Raw genomic sequence first — 26,037 nt, 5'->3', positions numbered from 1 at the left:
CACAGCAGCACGGAGATGTCGCCTTTTGCCGTCGTCTACGGGACAGACCTGAGACACTTCCCGGAGCTTGGAGAGGTCCCCGCCCGGGAATCGGCCGACCTTCGCGAGTGGGGGAAGCGTGCCGGGAGCTGCTGGAAGTCGCTGCAGGAGCAGCTCCACAAAGTCAAGGCAGCGCAGAAAGAGGACGCCGACCGGAAGAGACGACCAGCTGAGGAGATCCGACCGGGGGATCGAGTTTACCTTTCCACCCGGAACCTACGGTTGAATTTGCCCAGCAAGAAGCTAGGCCCTCGGTTTTTGGGGCCTTTCGAGGTCTTGGCCCCGATCAACGAAGTTTCGGTCAAGCTCAAGCTCCCCAAGAACCTCCGGCACATCCATCCCGTCTTTCACGTGAGCCTTCTAAAAAAAACTCCGGACGGTGACGTTTGGCACCCCGTGTTTTCCCCGCCAGCGCCCGAGGTCCTGCCGGGGGGGGAGCACCACGAGGTGGCGGATATCCTGGACTCTAGACTCCACAGGGGGAAGTTGCAGTACCTCGTGGAATGGAAGGACTTCGCTTTGGGGGACCGGGAATGGGTCTGGGCAGCGGACGTCCTTGCGCCCCGACTCACTGAACGTTTCCACAAGCGGTATCCTGGCCGTCCCGGGGGGTTGGAGAATGGACCTTTGGGGGGGCAGAATGTCGTGGTTCAGTCCTTGGTGGCTTGGGAACCGGACCGAACCCCGCCATCAGAGGCGCCCGCGATCACGGAGGTAGGGCATGGTGATCATAGGCAAGCCGGCAGCTGGGCGCCCCACCCGATTGTTGAGGTGGCAATGGCCGCTAAAGAACCTCAATGTCCCCCTCCACCTTTTGACAAGGGCCCGGAGATGGCCCTTTGTTCCAGGAAAATGGGCCATCAGGAACCCCGGAAAACCTCGCATATGTGCATGAGTCATGATTGTATCAGCATGTTCCCTCCGCAAGTACTGGGTGGGGCAATACAGCCTAAGGAGGTGGGTTTTGTATAAAAGGGAGCTTCCACCTGGAGTTCGGTGGAAGCTCTTACTCCATACCAGCGGACTCCACGTTGCTGAAATAAAGCTTGTTCCTGTTGTATCGTTCACCAGGCCTGGCGTGACGTTTTCTTCAAAGGGGCACCCTGTTTTTTCAGTTAGCAAGCGGGTCCCCGACATATGATCATATCACCTGATAAATGTTTAACAAATTTAAAAACATAACTCCCACCCCGTCAGGAAACCCTTCCAGGGCCATCAAGAAATCCAGAGTTGATTCACAGGATCATCAGTTGTAAGGTTTAGGTACTGTTGATGAGAAGAACTCCTACCTGAGATGCTTGAGAGCTATTACCAGTCAACCTACACAACACTGATATTGATGGGCCAAGGTCTGACTCAAGTTAAAGCTGACTTGTGTAATAATGGGTTAATTATCACTACAATGCCATGTATCTTCATTCTATGAGATTCATACATGCCTTAATCAGTCAAGGGTCCAAATTGATCTGCTTCAATTCTTTTGACAGCTGGTGATATGATATGTCTTACCCAGACTCTGATGGAGATGTTTTACGGGGTTCAGTATTGCTGAGTGCCTTATCTTTTTGTATCCTCATTTCACTCCAGATTTTGAACAATAAGTATTCTGCTATTTATTCCAGATAACTGCAATTTCTAATTGTCCAGGCATTATTTATCATATGCTGGATCCCCCACCTCAGAAAAATGATGTCATAATTGCTGAATTAGTGATGCAAAGATTGGAAGCTTATTCTCAAAAGATTTGTGATCTCCAAGTCCCTTCTCAGGGGATTAATATACTTGCATAAAATGTTTTGAATTCCATATATATATATATATATATATATATATATATATATATATATATATATATATATATATATATATGTCAAATCATATTGCTTTTTTGACTAGATGTCCCATTTTGTTAATTATATTTGACTTACACCTTTGAGTCTAAGTAAGAAAGACAGACTGTAAATAAATAAAATCTAAACATCTACTGTTTTGTAACTGTATGAAAAGTTAAAATAGCTTATTTTATGGAAAAAATTAGCATTTGGGCTTTGTAGATTTCTCGGGTTATGGGGAAATAACTTCTTGTAGTTTTTGTTCCTAATGTTTCACCTGCATCTGTGGCTGGCATCTTCGGAAGTCACAGCAAGAAGCTTATCTTTATGTGGAGCAAAAACTACCAGAACACAGCCCCACGACTGAAGCCAACTCTGGCCATGAAAGACTTCAACAATACAAGATTAGCATGCTTACCATGCTAAGTAGCTCATGTACCATGATGTGGACTGTGATGTAAATTAGTCAGCCCAATACATGTCTACTGTGCCTTTGGACTGAGGTAAGATTGGAAACTTCTGCTGCCAGCCCTAAAAATGAATACAGCGAACTAAACTTGAATGCTGGATGTGGTTGATGTTCTCTAAAACTCCAATTCCTTCCTGTAATGTTCTTGAATTCTAAACTTAGAAACTAGGAATGAGGACCGGCACAGAAAACACCTTTAATCAGAAGAATGTCTCAACAGTTTGTGCAGTGGTCTACCGGCCTTTGCTTCTTTCAGTCCCCATGTCACCTTAACACATGTCCACTTATTAGTATTTTCTCAGTTATGTTTACTAATGCTCTATGTAAGATACTGTCTCTACATCTTCCCCCTGAATTATTAAAGACAATAATAACAGTTAAAATAGCTGTTAAGATTATTTTATTTTATTTATTTTATTTTATTTATATACCGCCCTTATCTTGAATAGTTTACTAATATATATTCATGGCATTCTGGAGGTAATGTCATCCTGGTAGAATACCTCAACATAAATAATTTATTTGGGAATCAGATAAGTATTTCTGTTGCTGGCCAGGTTTCTCTTGATTGAATGGATTATGTGTCAGTTGACTGATGGTAGAATAACCACACTATGAAGATTCAGGTGAGAATTTTGGGTTAATTCTGATATTACTGTGCACTAAGTTTCCATCATCAAACTGGGTAATATAAAAACAAAACCATACATTTCTGGTCTCATATAAAAGAATCACGCTGTGTCATGCATACCCTATACATGAAAGCAGGTAACTCCAAACAGTATCATCAAAGTAATCAACTGTTATCAACTGCCCACTCACCATGCACCATGGACATTTTACCCTGTCTTCCCCAATGATTACTGCCTTGACAAACACATGTTCTTCCCCCAATGGGTGGAATAAGATAGGTCCAAACCTTTTCCACATGAGGGAAAAGGCCCGGCTGGAGCTTGTCTGGCAGCGGGGTTAATCTCTGCATCCAGATGACATTGATGCTGGACCTGTCCCAAATCAGACCCTCACTTGCCCTGCAGGAAGGGAATGCAGATTTTTTCTGTGTTCTCCATTCTGCTGTGGGCACCATCAGGTGCCTATTTTGGTCCAGGCCTGTCTGGCAAGGAAGAGTCGGGCCTTCCAGACCCGGCTCCTCCCACTGCCCTGGGCCAACTACAGTGTCCCAAAAGGGACACAAAATGGTCCAGGCAGCTCGGCACCACTGTGCAGCACGATGGAGCCATCTGGGGCATTTTTATCTGTCTACTAATGTGGTACTGCAACTGCATTCCTAAATAAACAAACAAAAAATGCCCCCGGCCATACGTCAGAAGCTTTCTGACCTGGTTGTCTAATGTGGAGGTAGAAATCCGGGATGGACAGCGTCTGCTGCTGAAAATGGTTCCCTATGGGGACACAGGAAAAGAAAAGGTAAACAGCCTCATCACAAACTCCCTACGACAGCCCAGCAAGGCCACTGCTGTACAGAATAGATCCTAGAAAGACAGATGACCGAGTAAAGAAAAGTCATGTTATCTCTTCAGTCGACTTGGAGAGATCAGTCAAGGGACAAAACAAGAATGTCAGGTGTTTGAAACTAGTGGAACCACTGGGTTTCCTAAGTTATATACACCTTATCCATCTTCATATATTTGCCTGAATGCTTTGACTGGCATCAAATACCTGAAGTTCTTTCTACCTGGCTCTTACCTGAAGTTCTTTGTGTTTTCTTATTACCTAGGTAAAGTATATAATTGCTTTAGACCAGGGGTAGTCAAACTGCCTTCCAGATGTTCATGGACTACAATTCCCATGAACCCCTGCCAGCTCATGGGAATTGTAGTCCATGAACATCTGGAGGGCCACAGTTTGACTACCCCTGCTTTAGACTGATCCTACATTAAGCAGGGGGTTGGACTATATGGCCAGTGTGGGCCCTTCCAAGTCTATGGTTCTAAGTAAAGAAAACAGAAGGAAAACCGACACTGTAGAACATGCGTGGTCACATGTGCTAGAAAAATGATCTCCCCAGGAATTTGCTGAAGGCACTTCTTACCTCAGTATTCCTCAAACTGTAGATCATGGGGTTCACCATGGGAGTAACCACTATATAGATCAGAGAGACTATTTTATCTAGGTTGTGAGTTTGCCTCGAGCTAGGACGTCCATACATGATTAAAAAACCTCCAAAGAAAATGATAATGACAAGGAGATGGGATGTGCAAGTGGAGAAAGTTTTCTGACGACTCTCAGAAGAACTGATCTTTAAAATGGTGGCCAGGATGCAGGTATAAGAGATGAGAATGGTAGCCATAGTTGATGTCCAATTAAACCCAACACACACAAACACCAACAGTTCATTGAGACTGACATCAGAACAAGAAAGAGCATATAGCGGAGGGCCCTCACAGTAAAAATGATTAATGGTGTTTAGGCCACAGAAAGATAGCCTAGAAGCAGCAACTGTATGGATTAAGGCATTTGTAAACCCTGCAGCATATGAAACAGCTATTAAGTACATGCGCTTTCTTAGAGACATGATAACTAAATAGAGTAGTGGCCTACAAACAGCCACATAGCGGTCATAAGCCATCACAGCCAAGAGATAGCATTCGGTGGTGGCAAATCCAGCATAAAAATAAAGCTGAGTGAAACAGCCAGCAAAAGAAATTAGCTTCTTCTCTTTTAAGAGATCAGTTAGCAACCTGGGGGTGACAGAAGATGAATAACAAATGTCAAGGAAAGACAAATGACTGAGGAAAAAGTACATAGGAGTGTGGAGCTGAGGATACAACCTGATTAAGGCAATCACACCCAAATTACCCACCAGGGTGATGGCATAAACAGCAAGGAACAACACAAACAGGAGGATCTGCAGTTCTGGAATATCTGTCAGCCCTGAGAGCATGAATTCAGTCACGAGTGTGTAGTTTCTCCGCTGCATTGCTAACACTGAGGAAATCAAAATTAAAGAGTAGTTATTATTGTATTTCCTTTTAACAACTTTAATAGAAGCAGTGTATTGAAGCTATAACAGACTCTTTGTATATTTATAAGAGACATAAGGGCCCAAGTCCATTTTTGAGAATTGCGGAGGGATCAATGGACAGTGAATTGGGATGATTCCTCAGAAGTTGGTATTATTTCTTGCAGTGGTGAATGCTGTCTCCACAGTGATTGATAGTAACAGTACTCAGAATATTATTTCCTAACCATACCGCAGATGTATTCATTAGAAGTTTTTGCAACTAACTAATGCTTTAGGAAAATGATTTAGTTTAATCAAAATGTACTGTTCTGGAACATGCTTCCTGATAATAGTCAGAGTTAGATTTTTACAAGAGAATTAGGATAGTATACAGTGGAAAGATCTATAGTTAGAAAAGGGCCTGAGAGTCTGTTTGGACAAGGTATTCTACTGGAGAGGTACACCAAAGCAAATGGATTGGGAGCCTGAAGAACCAATGAGGCTCACAGCTTGTTGTACTGGTAGTGTAACCGGTGAAACCATACCCCTGGATTGTTAAGTATGAAACAGACCGTGGCAACCAGACCATGAATTGTTACCTATGGTACCTGACCCCTGGATGGATACCTTTGACAACAGATTTCATCATGGGATGACACTTGCTTGTTTCTTTAATCAAGACTATGGACATTTGGACATTTGCTCTGGCCTATACAGAACGCAAAGTCAGGCCAACCTTTATAAGAGAGCATCAGTGAATTTTGGCATAACTAGCTGAACCCTCTCATGAACTCAGCATCTCTACATCTATGGGAAACACACAAACATTGCCCGCAGTCTCCAAATATCATCCTCCTTCCTGATTCCCCCCTCCCCACTATTCACTGTCATGCTAACATGGGAACTGGCAGATCTCAGATCTTTTTCTTACCACTGAATCCCTTTCCTATCCATCCAACATAATGCCAGCCTGCCAAGAACATTATTGCTTTATGTATTCACCTAGATATTAGAATATCAAACTAAGTCCAAAGTTTCCCAGATCTTTGATCACTTTGATCCTGGGCATCCTGGATCAATCACCCTTTTGGTCATCACATCAAAAGGGCACCTACACCCCTTTTGTCCAAAAGCCTATATGACTTTTTACCATGTATCTGGCTAAGGAAAGGCTATATAAACCTTTCCGTTGGGCTCCCAGTATGCTCATGGATGCTGGTTCATTCCTATTGCCCCAACTCCATCCCTCACTGCACCCAACCCCTTCATCTGTGCAAGATAGGTATTAACCTTGCTGTCCTCTTCCTCAAACTTAACCATTTCCTATCTTATTTTCCCCTGCCACACATGCAGTATGATAGCTTAGTGTATTATTAGTGTATTATTTCTTAGATAAAGCTACATTCTTATTTTTAAAGGTATTTGCTGTCAGCCTTGCATTCCTCAATTACCTTAATTACTTCATAAATTATGCAAAAGATCCTTGCTAGTTTTCCTCCTTTTTGCATAGCCAAATCCTCATTTTTCTATCAGAGTATTTGGGATAATAGTAGCACAAAGCTTTAATAAAAAAGGAACTTACCACATGAAGAGCAAAGGTCATTCTGGGTCAGTACAAGCTTTTCATGTGTACTGTTGGATAAGTTTAGTGAAGGGAAACCACCATGATTTCCTCCAGGTAGGGCTTTTTGTGGACCTCAGAGTAGACTCAGCAGACCCATACTTCAACTGAGAGAATAAATGGCTGTTTGAGAAAAAACAATTTCCTTTATTTCTGACACATTTCTGATGCACTCTTTGTAAAAAGATATTGTCTGTAGATTTGCAATCAGACTGATGTTCTGTTCTTCTCAATAGCAATGAACAATATGTTTCAGAATGGCACGCGGCAGTAGATCTAAGACTCATAGGAGCTATGGGGTTTTAGCACAATTTTTACAATTGATATGAGTGGCGACCTGTCAAAACCTGAACTGTGCTGTGTTCATCAATGTTCATTGGCTCAGCCTTTGGGCAGAATGACTGAAAGGCAGCTCTTTGCTGGCTGAAAGAATATATCATTTATTGACTCAAAGGACTGGAAGAACTGGCCTTTGGTCTAAAAGGAGTCTCTTTATCCTCAAATTCATTTTAACTATGAAACTATGTACAGACATTCATTTATTTATTACAGGTATTCATCAGTTGTGTTGTATACCATCTCCCTTTTCTCATAATAGAAATATCTATTCAACTGTTCTTGATTCATCAAAATAAACTGATGCATCATGCTGTGTTCCATTATTTCAAAGCAAATCCTACCAAGGACAATGAAATTTAGTGCAAAGTAAACATATTATTTTCTGATTTCTGCATCATATTTGCCATCTAACCTATTACTCCCTAATAAGCATAAAATTAACACAAATTCATCTGAGTATTCTAGGTTTCCTAACCTCTGTTTAGACTAGTAGTTTCCTAGCTATGTTCGAGGCAACTTTGGAGCTCCTCAGTAAGTAACATGGTAATATCAGCCAAGCTCCTCTCTGAAACAGCTTTTCTACTGCTTCTTACCTTCTCCTGCAATGAGAAGTCACAGGAAATTATTGGGTATATGCAAGTGTGCACAGGTGACAAAGGTAGAGCCGAACTGCCCAGGCCAATGCTTTGTATGAATCTGCTCAGGAAAGAGACTATATGACAATTATATATGGTTTCTCAGCAGGCACGCATTGTAGAAAAGTTCTTTTAAATGTAAATTATTTCAAAATTATTGCCTTGATTAATTTCAGATTCGATTATGCTTTTCCTCCCAATCTTCTGTGACGTCTTTTCCAAATAGTACTCCTTATAGCTTGTCATGCAACTTCTGCATGGAGGTGCAAAGGCATGTTTTGGTAAGCAATAGTGTGAAGTATATTTAAATAATCCATAACCACAATATTTTCTTCATCGCTGTTGGAATATGCAAGATCTGTAGTGTGCATGATTTAACAGCAGGAGAAGAACATCCTGCAGGGGTCATCAGAGGAGGCACGTATGGTTAGATTAAGAACTTCATGATATTTTTCAAATAATCTCCAGTACCTGATGGGCTCAATTGGAGACTTACTGCTCCTTGCTTGCCTCCACAACAGAAAGCATGAATGTTAGGATTATTTCTCATTCTCCTCACTGTCTATAAAAAGCTGTTTCTCTTTTATTTAAAAGCAGCTTCGTGCTGTACTACCTTTGCATATTTAAAGTCTGCCAACAATCCCCCTGGACTAAAGATGACTCCTGAATATACTGCCTCTAGTTCAATAGCACAGGCAATGTTATGGAAGTATTAGAGTGGCAGTTTCTCATTGATTCCCCGCTCCTCCACATGCAGCCAGCTGGGTGACCTTGGGCTCATCACAGCCCTGATAGTGCTGTTCTGACTGGGCACTCCTGTCAGAGCTCTTTCAGTCTCACCTACCTCAGAGGGTGTCAGTTGTGGTGAGAGGAAAGGGAAAGAGATTGTAAGCTGCTTTGACACTCCCTTTGGCAATGAAAAGTGGGGTATAAAAATAACTCTTCCTCTTCTTCTATTCTGGAATCTGTATCTTTCAAGCTGATAGAAGAGTGGTTGTTTCCATTAGAAACAAATAGGAACGTCCTTCTAGTGGTATGAGAAAATCCAAGTGTATTCAGATGATCCAAGAACATGCTTCATTAAAAGCTAACTATGACAACGCATGTCTTCTGCTATTGCTGGAACTATAAAAGAAAAGCCAAATCTTGTGGGGAAACGATTGAGTTTGAAGTCTATTATGTGCAGTGCCTCTGAGACAGAGCCACTCCCAAGTGCACTGACTTCTATTAATGATGTACTGAAGACAATTGGGGCCAAATTACAATCCTCAGAGAACTTAAAATGATTAATATTACTCTTTGTTACATCCCAATAATATTAGCAAGCAATAAAAACATTGGTTTACAGAAACAGAACAAGAAAATTGTTAATGGTGCTGTAATGCTTTTCATATTTACATATATACACCAACCGTTCTTTTCTTTCAGTACACATACCACACCATTGAGCTTACACCCTCCTGGATAAAGAGTCAGTTATTTTCATGCCCAATGACATGAAAAAAGAGAAGCAGCATTGCTTCATTGGCTTTACCACTATCAAACAGGCTTGCAAATGTACTTGTTGGGCTTAGCCCAAGTTTTCCTTCACTATAACTCTAATTGTGCTTCATATCCTTTACTGTGAAGAAGTTGACCAAGCAAATGTATTGTATAACAGACAGCCATGTCAGCAGGAAAACTGGGATCCATCATACTGTGGGAAAGGGCCCTGCTAATTGACCCTCTACCCCTGCAGAGATACCATGACCGATTATGCATGATTCCCTGTGCATTCTGTGTACTCACGGGGGAAGACATCCCTCGGCGCACACAGTCAGCTTCCTGGTGTTGTGTGTACGCATGCACAACTACGGGGTGGGAAAGTTTAGCCTCACAGCGGCAGTTGTGGCAGGGGCTGGGGGAGCATGGGAGCCCCACTACAGGATGGTGGGATAGCAGCATGCTGCTATCCCACCATTGTGGGGGTGTAAACATGCCCCCTTCAGCTCCACAGCACTGTGAAGCTGAACGAGGCATTTCGTGTCCTTGCAGTGACACTGTAGGTGTGGGGGAAGAACAGGGCCTTAAAGGGCCACCTGTTCCCTTATGCACAGGCTTGCCCCGGCCAGGTCTCTGCTGGCAGCTGCAGGATAACAGGGAATGCAGAAGAATCTGCATTCTCTTGCCATGGGCCATCCAAGGCCCTGATTTGGGTCAGGGCCAGGAGGAGGCGGGGATGGTGGCGATGTCGTGCATATGTGGGGACTAGCCTCACTTCCCTGTCACCACCAGCCTAGCCTTCCCACCCCATGCATAATTGGTCTACAGTGCTTTTTATCAAAACTTCACCAGTTTTGAAAATGGCGAAATATTTGTCTCCTCCATCCCAAATCAGATGTCTCACCTCCTGCACAAAATAAGAAATTGAAGGTATGATTAGCCATTTGACACAAAAAGGAAGAGGGTGGGTGAGGATTTCTCCTATTTTCAAGTGTCGCACATATCACTTTAAGTTTTTCATCCTGTGGAATACTGGTATACAAAGAGACCACTTCCATACATACAAACAAGATATCCTCATGTTCAATTTCTGTTTTACTAGTATGATTTAAAAAATCCATTTTGTCCCATAAAAAGGATCCTACTTTAGGAATGAAGGGTTTGAGAAAAAGATCCAAATAAAGTGCCAGCTGTTCAAGAATTAACCCACACCCAGAGACTATTGGTCTACCTGGAACTGGAATAGTACTCATATTAATTTTTGGTAATATATAAAATTGGGGAACTCTACCCTCCAGTTGTAAAAGAAAATTATACGTAGCCTTATGTATATAATTAGCCATCAATCCTTCTTCCAGTATCCCCAAAATCCCCTTCTTTGGTGTAGTGGTTAGGAGTGCGGACTTCTTTTTTTTTTTTTTAATTTTATTAGTAGCTTTATTAATAATACATTTCCATAATAACATAAATTTTGTAGTCTTCCAATATAACATGGTTAAACTTCCAGTAACACTTTATACAACATATTGTATAATTTTTGTACACTGAGACAAATGCAAATAAACAAATTCTGAACCTCCTATTTAAATCTCAACTGAGGATTCCCACTCCAAATTTATATATGTTTTCCCCATATAATTCCAAAATGGTCTCCATTGACTTTTGTACTTTTCTAAGTCTGTGTCCTTGAACAATGCTGTGAGTCTAGCCATTTTTGAAAAATCCAATAATTTCATTTTCCAATCCTCCAGCGATGGGGTCTCCTTTGTTTTCCAAACTTTTGCTACCACCATTCTGGCTGCTGTTAAGGCATACAATAACAATATATTCAATTCTTTAGGTATTTCACCTCTCGTTATACCTAATAGAAATAGTTCTGGTTTCTTTTTGAAGTTAACACCCAGCATTCTCTTAAGTTCTACATATATTTTGTTCCAAAATTTAGCCATCCCTGGGCAGCTCCACCACATATGGAAAAAGTGGCCCTCATTTATCTTACATTTCCAACATCTCTTGTCAGTATCCTGAGACCATTTTGCCAATTTTGATGGAGTTAAATACCACCTGAAGTACATTTTATAAAAATTTTCCCTCAAATCGTAACTATCTGAGAACTTAATTTGTTTCTTCCATAAATTTTCCCAAGTCTCCATATCTATTGGATAGCCTAGGTCCTTGGCCCACTTAATCATGACTAATTTAACACTTTCTGTTTCAGTGTCCCACTCTAATAGCATTTTATAAGCCTTTGATATAAGTTTCTCATCCTTGTCTATTATCTCTATCTCAAATCTGGATTTCTTAAAACTAAAGCCCGTTACTTTGTCTCTCTTAAAACATTCATATAGCTGGTGGTACTGAAACCATCCATCCACTGCCTCAGACATTTCTTCCCACCTCAACATTTTAGTGCCTTCTTTTGATTTAGTCAAAATATCTCTGTATCTAATCCACTGATCTCTCATATTCTTTTCTGGTCTTTTAACTATCTCTTTAGTGCGGACTTCTAATCTGGCGAGCTGGGTTCGATTCTGCACTCCCCCACATGTAGCCAGCTGGGTGTCCCTGGGGTTGCCATGGCACTGAGAAAGCTGTTCTGACCGAGCAGTGATATCAGGGCTCTCTCAGCCTCACCAATCTAACAGGGTGTCTGTTCCAAGCTAACACTTTGCCTTCGAAGCTTGGTGGATATTTAAATGGCTCACAGCTGTTGGCTTTCTGTGCACTGGAGTAGAGCCCTTTCGGTTTTTACCGCACTTTCAAAGAACAGCCCCTTTAGAAGCATGTGCAATGGCTTGCTGCAGAGGGAGAACTTCTTGTTTAATGCCCTCTACTTTTTGTGTGCTCCTGAGTCCTAGGGTAAATAGGGCTTCTAGCGGTGACAGGGCCGGTCTGCCCAAGCACACAGCTCGCATGGTGGTTTCTCTTCTTAAGTCTTCCCTTCACTCCCTTCCCCATGCCACCATCAACCCCACTCCTTTCAAGATGCCTCCCCATCAATTGATTCCCCCCGTTCTTCTGGCCTCTCACTTTAAAATGGTCAATTCTTCTAGCTCCTGTAAGCTGACTCCTTCACTGTCTGTGTCTGCACATCCTAGCACCCCCCTTCCCTCCCTGCCTTTGTATGTGTGTGTGTCCCAGCAGAACAAATTTGGAGTCCACTAGCATCTTCAAGACCAGCAAACTTTTATTCTAAGTCTGAGACCTCTCTGCATCCTAGAGGGGCAGCACAGAGGCCAGGGAGCCATCCTGTTCCTCTCCCAATAGGGAGAGACATTGTCCAGCTCTTTAACGACCCAATCTCTGGAGGGTGCAGAGAGTGGAATGATAGCCCCTGGGAGTACCACTCTGGGGCCTGTCATTCCATTCCTAGATCCCCCAGGGGCTGCCATTCCACTCCAGGATCTGTCATTCCAGGCCCTGAATAGTCTGTCTTATTGCAAGAGAAAACCCATTCCACGTTTTCTTTGCAACTCTTTTCCTACTGTAATGTATTTTAATGGAGCCCATGCAAATCAATTGGCATTCCTGCCTCCCATTATTTGTGACAGATCAATCAATCATTAGTGCGCATGTCCAGAGGGGAAAAAAAGGGCAGGGATGGCATTCCCACGGTTCCAGGAAGACTGCCGACCTGAGGCTAATGAGAAGGGCAGGAACTGAAGCCTATCCACAGAATTTGCTTTTGAGGCAAATTGTGTGGATGGCAAGGTACAAAACCAAATTGCCTCCCTAAAGACCAATGAGAGGGAGCTCTGGGGGATACAGATAACTGTGGAATCGGCCCTTCGTTCGAGTGATAAAGGTTTGAAAAAAACTAAGCACTTTTGAATATCCTTTTTCAAGAGATGTTTGACTCCTTTATATTTCAGTTGGGAAATGGAATTGTTCTGGTGATTTTTTTTGCAGCCTATATGCCAACCAGCTGCCAGCCTATATACCAGTCATCTGCGTATTCAAAATTCTTTTGTTTTAAATAGTCAAGTTTTTTCCCCTCATCTCTTCAGTTTCAATGTAATCTGTCTCCAAACTTAAAGACTTAAGTTCCAAGTTTGCTTAGATTCCATTGTCTGATGTTGTTCTTCTAATTGTTGTAATTGTTCTTGAATCCTTTTTAGTTCTTGTAATCTCTCCCTTTTTATCATGGAATTTTGTCTAATTAATGTCCCTGTCATATACGATTTGCTTGCAAAACTGGAAATTTTCACCTCAGGTGTTTGGTTAATTTGGAAGAATTCTTGCAATTGTGCTTCAGACATATGCAATCTATTTTTCTCCTCCAAAATGTCACCCTCCATCTTCTTAGTCCCATTCTTTGCTCGTTTATTTTGAGTTCTAATGGATTATGGTTTGTAAATATGTTAGATAAAATTTATATATTTGCTACCATCGGAAATAATGATTTAGAGAGCCAACATTGATCAATCGTTAAATATGAGCCATGTCTCTGTGAAAAAAGAGTATATTTCGGTTTTTGTGGATTTAACTCTCTCCAAATATCAATATACAAATATACAAAGTGCTGGCTAGTCAATGTTGTCTTTCCCATAACAACCTATGGATGTGAAAGATGGACCTTGAAGAAGGAAGACAGGAAGAGAATAGATACCTTCAAATTATGGTGTTGGAGATAAATGCTGCGAATACCATGGACAACCAACATTCCCAACAAGATAGTTTTAGATAGGAGTAAACCAGCTATGTCATTAGAAGGGAAGATATTACGGCTTAAGCTCACTTACTTTGGACACATCATGTGATCAAACTTGCTAGAAAAATCATTAATGCTCGGCATGGTCAGCGGCAAAAGGAAATGTGGTCACCAAAGGATCCCCTGGCTCAACATGATCAAAGCAGATACTGGGATGACTATGAACCAATTAAAAGAAGCAGAGACAGGGACGCATGGCAAAGACTTTCCTATAGAATCACCGAGGGTTGGACATGACTGAATGGATAACATCATCAAATATCAACCAAAGATAATTGAGAAAAATCACAAAATGCAGTCTTTGGGAGCCTGCCTTGTTTTTTTTTATGTGATTTATCAAGATTCGGATTTGGAGCTGCATAAAAATCCCCAAATAAAACAAAATCTGCATCCAACATTTCAATATGTTTTTGAAAGAAGTCATCATAAAATTTGTCTTTAGCATTATTAGGTGTGTAGATATTTGTCAGAGCCTCTTGTGGCGCAGAGTGGTAAGGCAGCCGTCTGAAAGCTTTGCCCATGAGGCTGGGAGTTCGATCCCAGCAGCCGGCTCAGGGTTGACTCAGCCTTCCATCCTTCCGAAGTCGGTAAAATGAGTACCCAGCTTGCTGGGGGGTAAACGGTGATGACTGGGGAAGGCACTGGCAAACCACCCCATACTGAGTCTGCCATGAAAACGCTAGAGGGCGTCACCCCAAGGGTCAGACATGACCCGGTGCTTGCACAGGGGATACCTTTACCTTTAGATATTTGTCAATATCAGGTTCCCCCCATCAGATAGCTGGGTCTTTAATGTGATGTATCAGCCTTCTGGATCTTGAATAAAAGTTTTAGTTTTGATATTAGAATTGAGTATATACATTACTACTCCTCTTTTTTAAACCTTGCCAAAGCTGAAAAAGCTTTACCTAGTCTTTTGGTGTCCATGACTTTGACATGATTTTGTTTAATATGAGTTTCTTGTTAACATATAATATCAGGTTGAAGTTTTTTAATTGATTAATTTTTTTTGTTCTCTTCGCTGGTGCATTTAAACTGTTGATATTGATCAAAAAGATTCTTAGTTTCTCCATGACTTTAAGCGGGGCCAGATGCTCCCAGTTGAATAGATTGAGCCGGTGCTTGTCTCTCTGTCCCCTGTGAAAGTTGATCTGCTACTCAGCTGCAGAGCATGCAGCTCAGCAGCAACACACTGGTGACAGCTCAGACCCATTATGCACGGAGTGGAAGGTCCGCATTCGGGGTGGAATGGCGGTGGCTAAAATCACCAATTATGCATGCTGCAGGTGGCAACTGGGCGCAGAGGCAACGTATGCCACTGAAAAAGCCGCGTTAGCGAGATGCAGAAGAAAGTGGAGCTTCCCAGGACCAGGGCGCAACCAGAAGCGGCTCCAGAGTAGCCGCGTGCATAATCGGATACTCTGGGTTTTGCCGCCGTTGCGTTCTGTCCCGTGCGTAAGCGGTTTGCTTCGCTTCTTCCTCCTCCGCGTTCTCCATGCCACCGTTTCAGCGGCCGTGCAAAATAGGCCAGAGTGGTGCTGCTGGAGTAGAATCAGACACAGAGCACTATTATCAGGGCTCTCTTAGCCCCAAGTAACTCACAGGGTGCCTGTTGTGGGGAGAGGAATGGAAGGCAATTATAAACAGCTTTGAGCCTCCATCTGGTAGAGAAAAACTGTGTATAAAACCCAACACTTCTTCTTCCTCAACATAGATAATTTCTGTGGGAATCAGATAAATCTTTCTGTTGCTAGGTTACTCTTGATTGGATGGATCAGTTGACTGATGGTAGAATAACTACACTATGAAGATTCAGGTGAGAATGTTGAAATAATTATGATATTACATTCATTACAGTGCAATAAGTCTCCATCATCAAATGGTGTAAAACAAAACCATACATCTTTGTTTTCATATAGGGGAATCTGACAATCTAATGTAGTGGTCCCCAACCACTGGGCGTGCATGGCTGCCAGATCGCCCCTCCCCCCACCGGTCCGCAGCCTTAGAAAGGTTGCAGACCACTGCTCTAATGCACACCCTATACTTGTTGAGAGCAGGAAACGCCAAACAGTTTCATCAAAATCATCAACCATTCATTAAGAAATAATCAGTTATAGGCAACGGCCCATGATCAGTCAGGGGACAAAGCAAGATTGACAGGTATTTTGAAACTAGGAACCATTGAGTTTCCCCAGCCATACACACCTTGTCCATCTTCACATATTAAATGACTGGATGCTTTGACTGGTATCCAATAAAAATGTTTTTACCTGAAATTCTGAGTGTTTTCTTTTTACCTAGGGAAAATATAGAATTGCTAAAGAAAACAGAAGGAAACTTGACATGGGAAAACATGCATGGTCACATGTGCTAGAAAACTGAACTCCCCAGGAATTTGCTGAAGGCATTTCTTACCTCAGTATTCCTCAAACTGTAGATCATGGGGTTTAACATGGGAGTAACCACTACATAGATCAGAGAGATTATTTTATCTAGGTTGTGAGTTTGCCTCGAGCTAGGACGTCCATACATGATGAAAAAACTTCCAAAGAAAATGATAATGACAAGGAGGTGGGATGTGCAAGTGGAGAAAGTTTTCTGACGACTCTCAGAAGAACTCATATTTAAAATGGTGGCCAGGATGCAGGTATAAGAGATGAAAATGGTAACCATAGTTGATATCAAATTGAATCCAGCAAACACAAACACCAACAGTTCATTGAGACTGACATCAGAACAAGAAAGAGCATATAGCGGAGGGCCCTCACAGTAAAAATGATTAATGGTGTTTAGGCCACAGAAAGATAGCCTAGAAGCAGCAACTGTATGGATTAAGGCATTTGTAAACCCTGCAGCATATGAAACAGCTATTAAGTACATGCGCTTTCTTAGAGACATGATAACTAAATAGAGTAGTGGCCTACAAACAGCCACATAGCGGTCATAAGCCATCACAGCCAAGAGATAGCATTCGGTGGTGGCAAATCCAGCATAAAAATAAAGCTGAGTGAAACAGCCAGCAAAAGAAATTAGCTTCTTCTCTTTTAAGAGATCAGTTAGCAACCTGGGGGTGACAGAAGATGAATAACAAATGTCAAGGAAAGACAAATGACTGAGGAAAAAGTACATAGGAGTGTGGAGCTGAGGATACAACCTGATTAAGGCAATCACACCCAAATTACCCACCAGGGTGATGGCATAAACAGCAAGGAACAACACAAACAGGAGGATCTGCAGTTCTGGAATATCTGTCAGCCCTGAGAGCATGAATTCAGTCACGAGTGTGTAGTTTCTCCGCTGCATTGCTAACACTGAGGAAATCAAAATTAAAGAGTAGTTATTATTGTATTTCCTTTTAACAACTTTAATAGAAGCAGTGTGTTGATTCCTCAGAAGTTGGTATTATTTCTTGTAGTAGTGAATGCTGTCTCCACAGTGATTTGGTAATAGTCCTTCTAAGCATATTATTTTCTAACTATGCCACAAGGAAGAATTTTGGCAATTAATTAGTGCCTTAGATCAGCCTTTGAGCAAACCATTGCAAAACCTTTGAGACATTCTTGAGGTTTCAAGAAACCCCAGAAATTGCATGATCATGGTCATATCATCTGATAAATGTTTAACACATTTTTTGGGAATTTGGGAAACTCTTCCAGACCTGTCAAGAAAAGCAAGGGTTTTGTGGAACTTTGGTTGAGAAAGCCTGCTTTAGGCAAATGATTTAGTTTAATTAAAATGTACTGTTCTGGAATATGTTGTCTGATTATGGTCAGAATTAGATTGTTACAGGAAAATCAGGGTAGTATACAATGGAAAATTCTAGAGATGCCAAATGACCTGAGGGTCTGTCTGCATGTGGAATTCTTTTAGGGAGGCACACCAAAGCCTGAAGGTGCCTGAAGGACAGATTAGGTGCCTGAAGGACAAAGGAAGGACCTTGTTGCATTAGTAGTCTGAAGCTTTGATCCAAAATAAATTTACCTACTGAAGAACAAAGATCATCCTGGGTCAAGCAGAAGCTTTAAGAAAGGGAAACCTCCTTGATTTCCTCCACATAGGTTTTTTCCTAGACCTCAGAATAGAGTCAGCTGATCCATACTTCACCTATTAATAATAAATGGTTGTTTGAGAACCAACAGTTTTCTTCATTTCTTACACATTCTGACACATTTCTGAAATGTGATCTTTAAATTTACAATCAGTGGTTCTGCTCTCCCTGTCATAGAAATGGACAGTATGTTTCTGAATGCCAAGCAGCAGATTTGCTCAGACTCCTGATAAATGTGGATTTTCAGCACCCTGTGCTGACTTCCACTCATGTTGCTGACTTAGTCATATGCATGCCTCTCAGTTTCTACTGAAGACTGTTTTTCTCCAATAGATAGGAGTGGCCAGCCATCAGTACTTGAACTGTGCTGCGTTAATCAATGTGCATATGCTTAGCTCCGAGTCTGGGCAGACACAGAAAGTCAGCTTTTATGGGCTGCAGGGACTGAAAGAACTGGCCTCTGACCTAAAAAGAGACTCTTTCCCCTCAAATTCATGTTGCTTAAGAAGCCACATACATTAATTTAATTGTTATAGGCATTCATCAATTATGTTGCATACCTTTGCCCTTTCCTTATAATAGTAATTGATTTTGAGTCATCAAAATAATTCATCAAAAATTATTTTTTAAACTGCACTCCTTTACATTTTCAAGCAAATCCTACCAAGAATAATGAAATTTAGTTCAAAGCAAATACATTTTGTTTCCCAATTTTTTGCATCATCATATTTGCCATATCGCTGATGGTCGGACACGACTGAACGGATAACATCATCATTTGCCATCTTAAATATCACTGCCAAGTAAACATACAAGGAAAGTGAATTCATCTGAATGTTCTATATTTTGTATCTCTATCTAGGTTTCCCAGTCTAGTTCCAGGCAACGTTGTCTCTAAAACAGATTTTGCACCACTACCTGCTTTCTCCTGGTATGAGGAAATCCAAAGGGATTCAGGTGACCAACAGAGAAGCTTCACTGAGAGAAACTGTGAACTCACATTTCTTTTGCTTTCTCTAGAACTATTAAAGAAAGAGGAAATCTTGTGGGGAAACACTTGCATTTGAGAACTACTCTGTGGAGTATATCAGATACGCAGCCACTCCCGGGTGCATTGACTTTGGTTAATGATGTGCTGGAGACAAATTACAAACCTCAGAGTACTTAAAATGTTTAATATAATGCACATAATTAATATAATGCACATATGATGTTAGTTTGGGTGTTGCAGCACTTTGTCTTCCCTTGAGCAAATCCATAATTTTTCCCTTCGATCATTCTCCATCTTGGTTTTGTTGTGTAACATTAGTATATGCAGTTCATGACAAATGCAATACCAGAGTAATTTTTAAAGCTTTGAATTGTGTAGAAATAACTGCAAAAAGCTTTTGAGTTAATAAGTTTATTTTAGAGTCTGTAGCTGCATTGCTTCCTGCTTTTTCCTCTTAGTAATGTTAAACAAAGATAGTAGATGGCAGTGTTTCTTACTAACCAGGGGCAGTTCTAGGTTCTACCTGCACTCACTCCCCCCACCCCCACATTGGGACCTCCCAGGAAAGCTTTCCTGCCAACCTTCTGGTAGACTTCCTGGTAGTCTCTGAACATCTTGCATCCAAGGTTAGCAGCCTTTGGATTCTTGACCCCAGAATCCTGAGTTCTTGCAGGTTTTGGAGGAGGAACCCACAGGGCTAGCATTTGGAAGAAGATCCCTGTTAGTGTGAGGAAGATAGCAACACAGATAGAAGCATGAGAGAACAAGGATTAAGACTAGGGCATTATTGGAGCCCCCTTTCTCCAGCAACAGAAACTGACCATTGACTTAGCAAATGGTCTCCTGTGGCAGATCCCAGGAGGACCCACCGAAGTATCAGCAATTCACTGCTGTTCAGCCCTTGCCTTTGACTCCCATTGAATATCTGTTTTATCTGGTTTCTAATGCAAATGAATTTGCCATTTACTACTCTGTTTACTGTATCAATAAGGACTCCGGGAATCTGGACTTTTTCTGTGCTAGCAGGAATAATTCCTATCCTAATGCTTCTTTTGTGTGTTTGCCATTGCTCAATGCAGACACCAATGTTTGGCAGGGTCTCTTGCCAGGACTTGGCACTACTGCTCAAAGCCAATTTGCAACTGTCTCTGCAGCTGTATGGAATATTGGGGACCCTCTGAAAATTGTCCTAGTCAAAGGCACTTCAGAGGATCACCAGGAAGGTGATCACATGACGGTCAGCCTCATTGATCCCTCTGTAACCCAGCATAATGATTCCATTACAGACTGGTAGCAGAGAAAGTGGGTTCTGACTGGAAAGGACTTGCTCAGCTCTGCTTCTCCTGATTGGGTTATTCTCAAGCTACATTCGTCCTCTTCAGTCATACCCTTTAAGTTTCTGGGAAGGCTCATCTTGGAAGTTCCCCATCAGAATGGGACTTACCATCTCTTCTTAGGTTTTGAACACACCACACATTTGCATTTGATCCTTTGATCAGGGATCCGAAATGCCACCTATCGTGTGGTGAGATCCCGTGTAGTGAAAAGGGACATCACTGAGACTGTGATCTTGAACCCCCAGCTTTCTCTTAACAAAGTGCGAGTCGACTTGTGAGGACTTGTTGTTAGGTGCAAAGTCATGTCCGACCCCTCGCGACCCCATGGACAATGATCCTCCAGGCCTTCCTGTCCTCTACCATTCCCTGGAGTCCATTTAAGTTCGCACCGACTGCTTCAGTGACTCCATCCAGCCACCTCATTCTCTGTCGTCCCCTTCTTCTTTTGCCCTCCTTGGACTTCAAACCTTATCTGAAGACATTCTCTATCCTAGAGATAGGAATCATGGGACTGCAGCCACTTCTTCCGGCTAGCAGAACATCAATGTAGAAGGGTGTCAGAGAGGACTAGACATGTCCTATATGTTGCCAGAGAGTTCCCTTTTTCTCATGTCCGGCTATTATAAATTTTTGGAAAGCAAACATCATTTTGGCCATGTACAGAGAGAGCTCTCTGATTGGGTTGCTCCAATTGGTGCTGGAGCGTCTTTTATTGATGCTGCAAACATCGAGGTTTTGGCCAATAAATTGTTTTTTTTTTTTTTTTTTGGCTGACTGCATCTCTCAGCTAGGAAAACCTGTCCAGCAGTCTCTTTCCACTCTCAGATGGATCATGCCTCAGCTCTGTTATGTTCACTTGGAAACATATCTTTCCTTACCTTTGTTGCTGGAGTTTGCTCTCTGCAGAAAAAAACATTTCTTTGGCTTTAGCTTGTTCCCAAGCTCATGCCATTAATTTGGCCCAAACTGAAGATCTGATCCAACATTCCACCGAGGATCACATTCCTCTCGAGATGACTCAGTTTTTGAAAGCAGTTCTCATATCCCAGGAAGCTGCCCTGAGTGTATGGTGGAAACTTGTAAATGCAAAAGCCGAACCCCAGCTCCTTAGACTCTTCATTGTGACTGTGTCTTCTGCAGACATCCTTACAATTCATCCTCTGTCATCTTCCTTGGACTTCAAACCTTATCTGAAGACATTCTCTATCCTAGAGATAGGAATCATGGGACTGCAGCCACTTCTTCCGGCTGGCTGACCATCAATGTAGAAGGGTGTCAAAGAAGAGAACCATGAGGTTTTGTGTGCTACAGTCAGGCTCTTGAATGGCATCATCCATGGCTTGCCCCTCTCAAGGGTTCATCTTCATATGACATAGCCCAAGAAAACAGCTCTGTTGTGCTTTACTTAGGAATAGGCTGTGTGTGTGCATCCACACCCAATGCCCTATAATCAAACTTAAACTTTGAATGCATTCAGCCTATGATTCCTCTGATCAACCGCTGCTTCTGTAACATCACTCACACAACTGGATGTGACTTTACCTACACAGTTCCTCTCTGAACTAGATAGGAACTGGAAATAGCCTCTGCAGGACTTCATACATGGTGGGAGAGTCTTTTGAGTTGGTACAGTATTATTATTATTATTATTATTATTATTATTAGATTTATATAAATCTAATAATAATATGCTACTGGAGTCTTTAATCTTATGCTGCACCCTATAGTGCTTATTCTGATCTTTCAGATTCTTCTGATCCTTGCATTGTTTGCTCTGACCTGTTGGGTCAAGAGGCAAATCAATGAGCTACAGTTTCTCTCTTGCTTAAGAGTTCCTCATCCTGCTTGAGTCTAAGCAGCCTCCTGCCAGGAGACTGGCATCTGTCTGCCTACATGTCACCTCTATTATTTGGTTCCCAGCTCTCACCCAGGAAAGGGAACTCTCTTTTCTTGTGTTTTGGACAAGCTAGTTGGCTTGCAGCTTTGTTTTGCTTTTTCTATTTATTACTTAGGTAAAAGGTGGCTAGAAGAACTATACAAGAGCGAGCTTAACATCCCTGATGACCACAATGGGGTAGTTACTGACCTGGAGCCAGACATCCTGGAATGTGAAGTCAAATGGGCCTTAGGAAGTCTGAGCAACAATAAAGCTAGTGGTAGTGACAGCATTCCAGTTGAACTATTCAAAATTTTTTTTGTCCTGGAAGCAAGGGGGGAGGACTTCAGGAGAAGACCAGTCTGCCAACCCACCAATGAGATTTTGGGCAAAATGGCGGGGGACAGGAATGGTTTGTTGTACTTGCTAGAGTGGGAAGGTGACTGCCACTTATCCCATCCTCTGCATCACTGTGCAAAAAATGCATTTCATTGTGTAAAGTGTACTTATTTAAGTTTTACTTAGAATGGCTAGTGTAGCAAATTGCTTGCTCCATTCCTGGAATTGATGTATATAAATGTTGCTAAATTGTTTAGCCTTTGCTTACCTGCTTAGTGTCACATTGCTCATTAGTGACCATTGCTTAGTTATTGCACTCTGCTTAGTGCTGCATTGTCCATTACTTTTTAATATGTCTTGATTTAGAAAACTCAAGAAATCATTACATGTGCTTTTTGCTTATATGCTAGTCTGTGCTATGTACTATTGTCTGCTAGACAGCCTTGCTTAGCATCTCAGCTCAGTTTCATGTGTTATATGGTGGAAAACATAATGAATAACGGTTAGTTATTCATTACAATGGATTTATTGCTCATTTTATATTAGCTATTGACCATATTTAGTTTGAGTGGTTGTAGTAAAGAAAAACTGTGATCTCCAGCTCTCCTTTGTCCCCCATGTCTCTCCTAAACTTGTTTTTCTTTTTTGATTGTCAACAGTTTTGTAGAATCCAGTTTTCATAGTGGCAGAAAAAGGCCCCTCTTCTCTCTCTGTGTTTCTAATCCAAGTTCCATTCTTTTCCAAGGTATACATTGGTCTGGAATAAATTGGACATAATTCATTCCAGGGGGGGGGGATTGTTAAATATGGCAGGACCCCTGCCTCACACACTGGCATATTGTCTTCAATAACCAGTGCCACCCCTCAGTAGTCTAGGCTTGAGCCCAAGCCAAAACACTGTTAAAGTCTGCCAAGCCAGGTCAGACTCCATCTTAAAGAGCTTGCTCTTAGCCACAGGTTCAGAATGGCAGCCTCTGCCCGACACAGGTATCACGTGACTCAAATATTGCTCTTCTCCTAACCTCACCCCACCATTGTATTGCTGATTCAGTGGCCCGGCTAAAACCTGTTTGCCCAAGGGCTCCTAGGCAAACCTTTTTGTCTTACATATGACTCATGGGTATCCCAGTAGTCAACTAAATAATCTAATGAGTAGCCAGGAGTCATCCGTTCCTGTAGAGCATTCAGGAATGCCACTGGGTCTCTGTAGGCAAATATGCCCCCACCTATACAGGGAGGGTGTGGGATGTGAAGCCAGGCCTTCAGGGTTTATTGCTACTAGATCAACCTCTAATCTTCTACTACAGGCATATGTAATATAAACAGAAAAGATAAAATAATCTAGAATTAATGCCTTCAGTTTATATGGGAAATGGAAATTCTAGACATTAATGCAATGGTGCACAAATGATGCAATAGCATACAATAGAAATGCTTGGGATAAACATATACAACAATGTTGGGAAAATGCCTTGCTAACAATAATGTCCAACTATTAACAAAAACCTAGATGAATCCTGTCATATTCCTTCAGACTGCCATCCATTTCATCGTTAGTTTCTTCAGAGCATTCTTCACTTCTTTGTTCCTTAGGCTGTAGATTAAGGGATTCAGCATTGGGATCACCACAGTGTAGAACACAGATACTACTTTATCCCTCTCTAAAGCATAACTGGAGCTGGGGCGTGAGTAGATGAAGAGGATTGATCCATAGTACAAAGTGACAGCTGTCAGGTGGGAGGCACATGTAGAGAAGGCTTTCAGCCTCCCTTCAGTGGAGCGGATCCGCAAGATGGCTGCCAGAATAAAGGTATAGGAGGCAAGGATAAGTGCTGAAGGTGTGATGACATTCGAGGCCAGAATGAAGTACAGCACAGTCTGGTAGCTTTCAGGCACAGTGCAGGAAAGCTTCACTAGTGGAGGTAGATCACAGAAGAAGTCATCAATAATGTTGCCATCACAGAAGCTCAGAGTGAAGGTTTCACTGGTGATGATCGTGGCATTGATAAAACCATTTAGATATGAAAGGGCTACTAGCCCTGTGCACAGCTTTCTGGACATGGCAGTGGCATATAGTAATGGAGTAGCTATGGCCACATAACGATCATAAGCCATGGCTGCCAGGAGGTAGCACTCACTATATGCAAGACCAGCAGAGAAGAAGAACTGGGCAGCACAACCCCCAAAGGAAATGCTTTTGTCCTCTGAGATACAATTCACCAGGATCTTAGGGGTGTAAACAGAGGAGTACCAGAGGTCTAGGAAAGACAGATTCCCAATGAAGAAATACATGGGTGTATGAAGACGGGAGCTTCTGCAGATTAAAACAATGAGAGTGATGTTCCCTGCCAGGCTAACCATATATATTACCAGAAAGACCACAAAGAGGATCAACTGCAATTTGTGGTCCGTCGTGAATCCTAGAAGGATAAACTTAGTCACCGTGGTTTGATTTGTTTCTTCCATCAGTCATAGGTTTGTAGGAATCAACTGCTAGAGAAAAAAAAAAGGAGATATGCATTGTTGTTAGTGTTACTAAAGTGTCACCATTTTTCAGTGTGCCCTAATTTGAGGGGCTGTGTGGCGCAGAGTGGTAAGGCAGCAGACATGCAGTCTGAAAGCTCTGCCCATGAGGCTGGGAATTCGATCCCAGCAGCCGGCTCAAGGTTGACTCAGCCTTCCATCCTTCCGAGGTCGGTAAAATGAGTACCCAGCTTGCTGGGGGGTAAACGGTCATGACTGGGGAAGGCACTGGAAAACCACCCCATATTGAGTCTGCCAGGAAAACGCTAGAGGGCGTCACCCCAAGGGTCAGACATGACCCAGTGCTTGCACAGGGGATACCTTTACCTTTTAGGTATATATAACAGGACAAGTTTTCTGAACCAAATACTGATGAGAAAAGATTGTCTTTACATGCTGCATACTGGGAATTGTATTCTGATAATTTTTAGTGAGCTCAATATTGCATGAGAAGATAAACATGTCAACAGTTTAATTTGTGTGACTTCTGATGCAGAGTGTGTTTAAGCTATTTGAACACTATGGGGAGCCATAATATAGGATATTTACTGTTCACGTCTTGACTATTTATCTTTCTCTCCTTCTTGTGCTGTCTCTCAACCTGTACATTCTAATAAATCCTCAAGGTTTCTCTACAATTGGAAGCCCTACCATTTCATGCAATCATGTTGTTGCTACCAATTTTACAGAATATGGCCTTTCTTATTTTTGTATGTGTTGTGCTACTGCTGAGGACTGTGCTTTCAGTGGGATCAGTTCAGACCCCCCCCCCTCCTCCTGGAGTTCCATCTGTTCTGGGTTGGTTTCAGTTTTTGCAGGGTATTTTT

At 42.0% G+C, this 26,037-nt stretch overlaps 3 protein-coding genes across 4 annotated transcripts; all 3 read right to left on the bottom strand.

Moving 5' to 3' along the window:
* Positions 1-4,348: 4,348 nt before the first annotated feature.
* LOC143828902 (olfactory receptor 5AP2-like) lies at positions 4,349-5,281 on the bottom strand. Its single transcript, XM_077319065.1, has one exon. It carries the CDS (start codon positions 5,279-5,281, stop codon positions 4,349-4,351), a length of 933 nt encoding a protein of 310 aa, XP_077175180.1.
* Positions 5,282-12,816: 7,535 nt separating this feature from the next.
* On the bottom strand, positions 12,817-17,399 carry LOC143828901 (olfactory receptor 5F1-like). The gene is made up of 2 exons (XM_077319064.1): positions 16,496-17,399; positions 12,817-12,863 (listed from the first exon to the last, which is right to left on the bottom strand). Exons 1-2 carry the CDS (start codon positions 17,397-17,399, stop codon positions 12,817-12,819), a joined length of 951 nt encoding a protein of 316 aa, XP_077175179.1.
* Positions 17,400-20,849: 3,450 nt separating this feature from the next.
* On the bottom strand, positions 20,850-25,153 carry LOC143828719 (olfactory receptor 9G19-like). 2 transcript variants are annotated; one of them, XM_077318967.1, is made up of 2 exons: positions 24,257-25,153; positions 20,850-20,876 (listed from the first exon to the last, which is right to left on the bottom strand). In XM_077318967.1, the coding sequence occupies exons 1-2, from the start codon at positions 25,151-25,153 to the stop codon at positions 20,850-20,852; spliced, it is 924 nt and encodes a 307-aa protein (XP_077175082.1). The 2 variants fall into 2 exon arrangements, with proteins under 2 accessions (XP_077175082.1, XP_077175081.1); XM_077318966.1 differs by lacking the exon at positions 20,850-20,876 and having other exon boundaries at positions 24,128-25,153.
* Positions 25,154-26,037: the final 884 nt, after the last annotated feature.

Source organism: Paroedura picta, chromosome 2 (assembly GCF_049243985.1).
Source record: "Paroedura picta isolate Pp20150507F chromosome 2, Ppicta_v3.0, whole genome shotgun sequence".
NCBI lineage: Eukaryota > Metazoa > Chordata > Lepidosauria > Squamata > Gekkonidae > Paroedura > Paroedura picta.
Note: the sequence above shows the minus strand (reverse complement) of the source record. Positions and strands in the feature narration are given on the sequence as shown.

Coding starts and splice junctions, on each gene's coding strand:
- LOC143828902 (XM_077319065.1), bottom strand. CDS start 5,281: ATGCAGCGGAGAAACTACACACTCGTGACTGAATTCATGCTCTCAGGG.
- LOC143828719 (XM_077318966.1), bottom strand. CDS start 25,153: ATGGAAGAAACAAATCAAACCACGGTGACTAAGTTTATCCTTCTAGGA.
- LOC143828901 (XM_077319064.1), bottom strand. CDS start 17,399: ATGCAGCGGAGAAACTACACACTCGTGACTGAATTCATGCTCTCAGGG. Junction 12,864..16,495: donor TGAGGTAAGAAATGCCTTCA/GCAAATTCCTGG, acceptor ACATTACAGTAG/GAAAAGAGTTGCAAAGAAAA.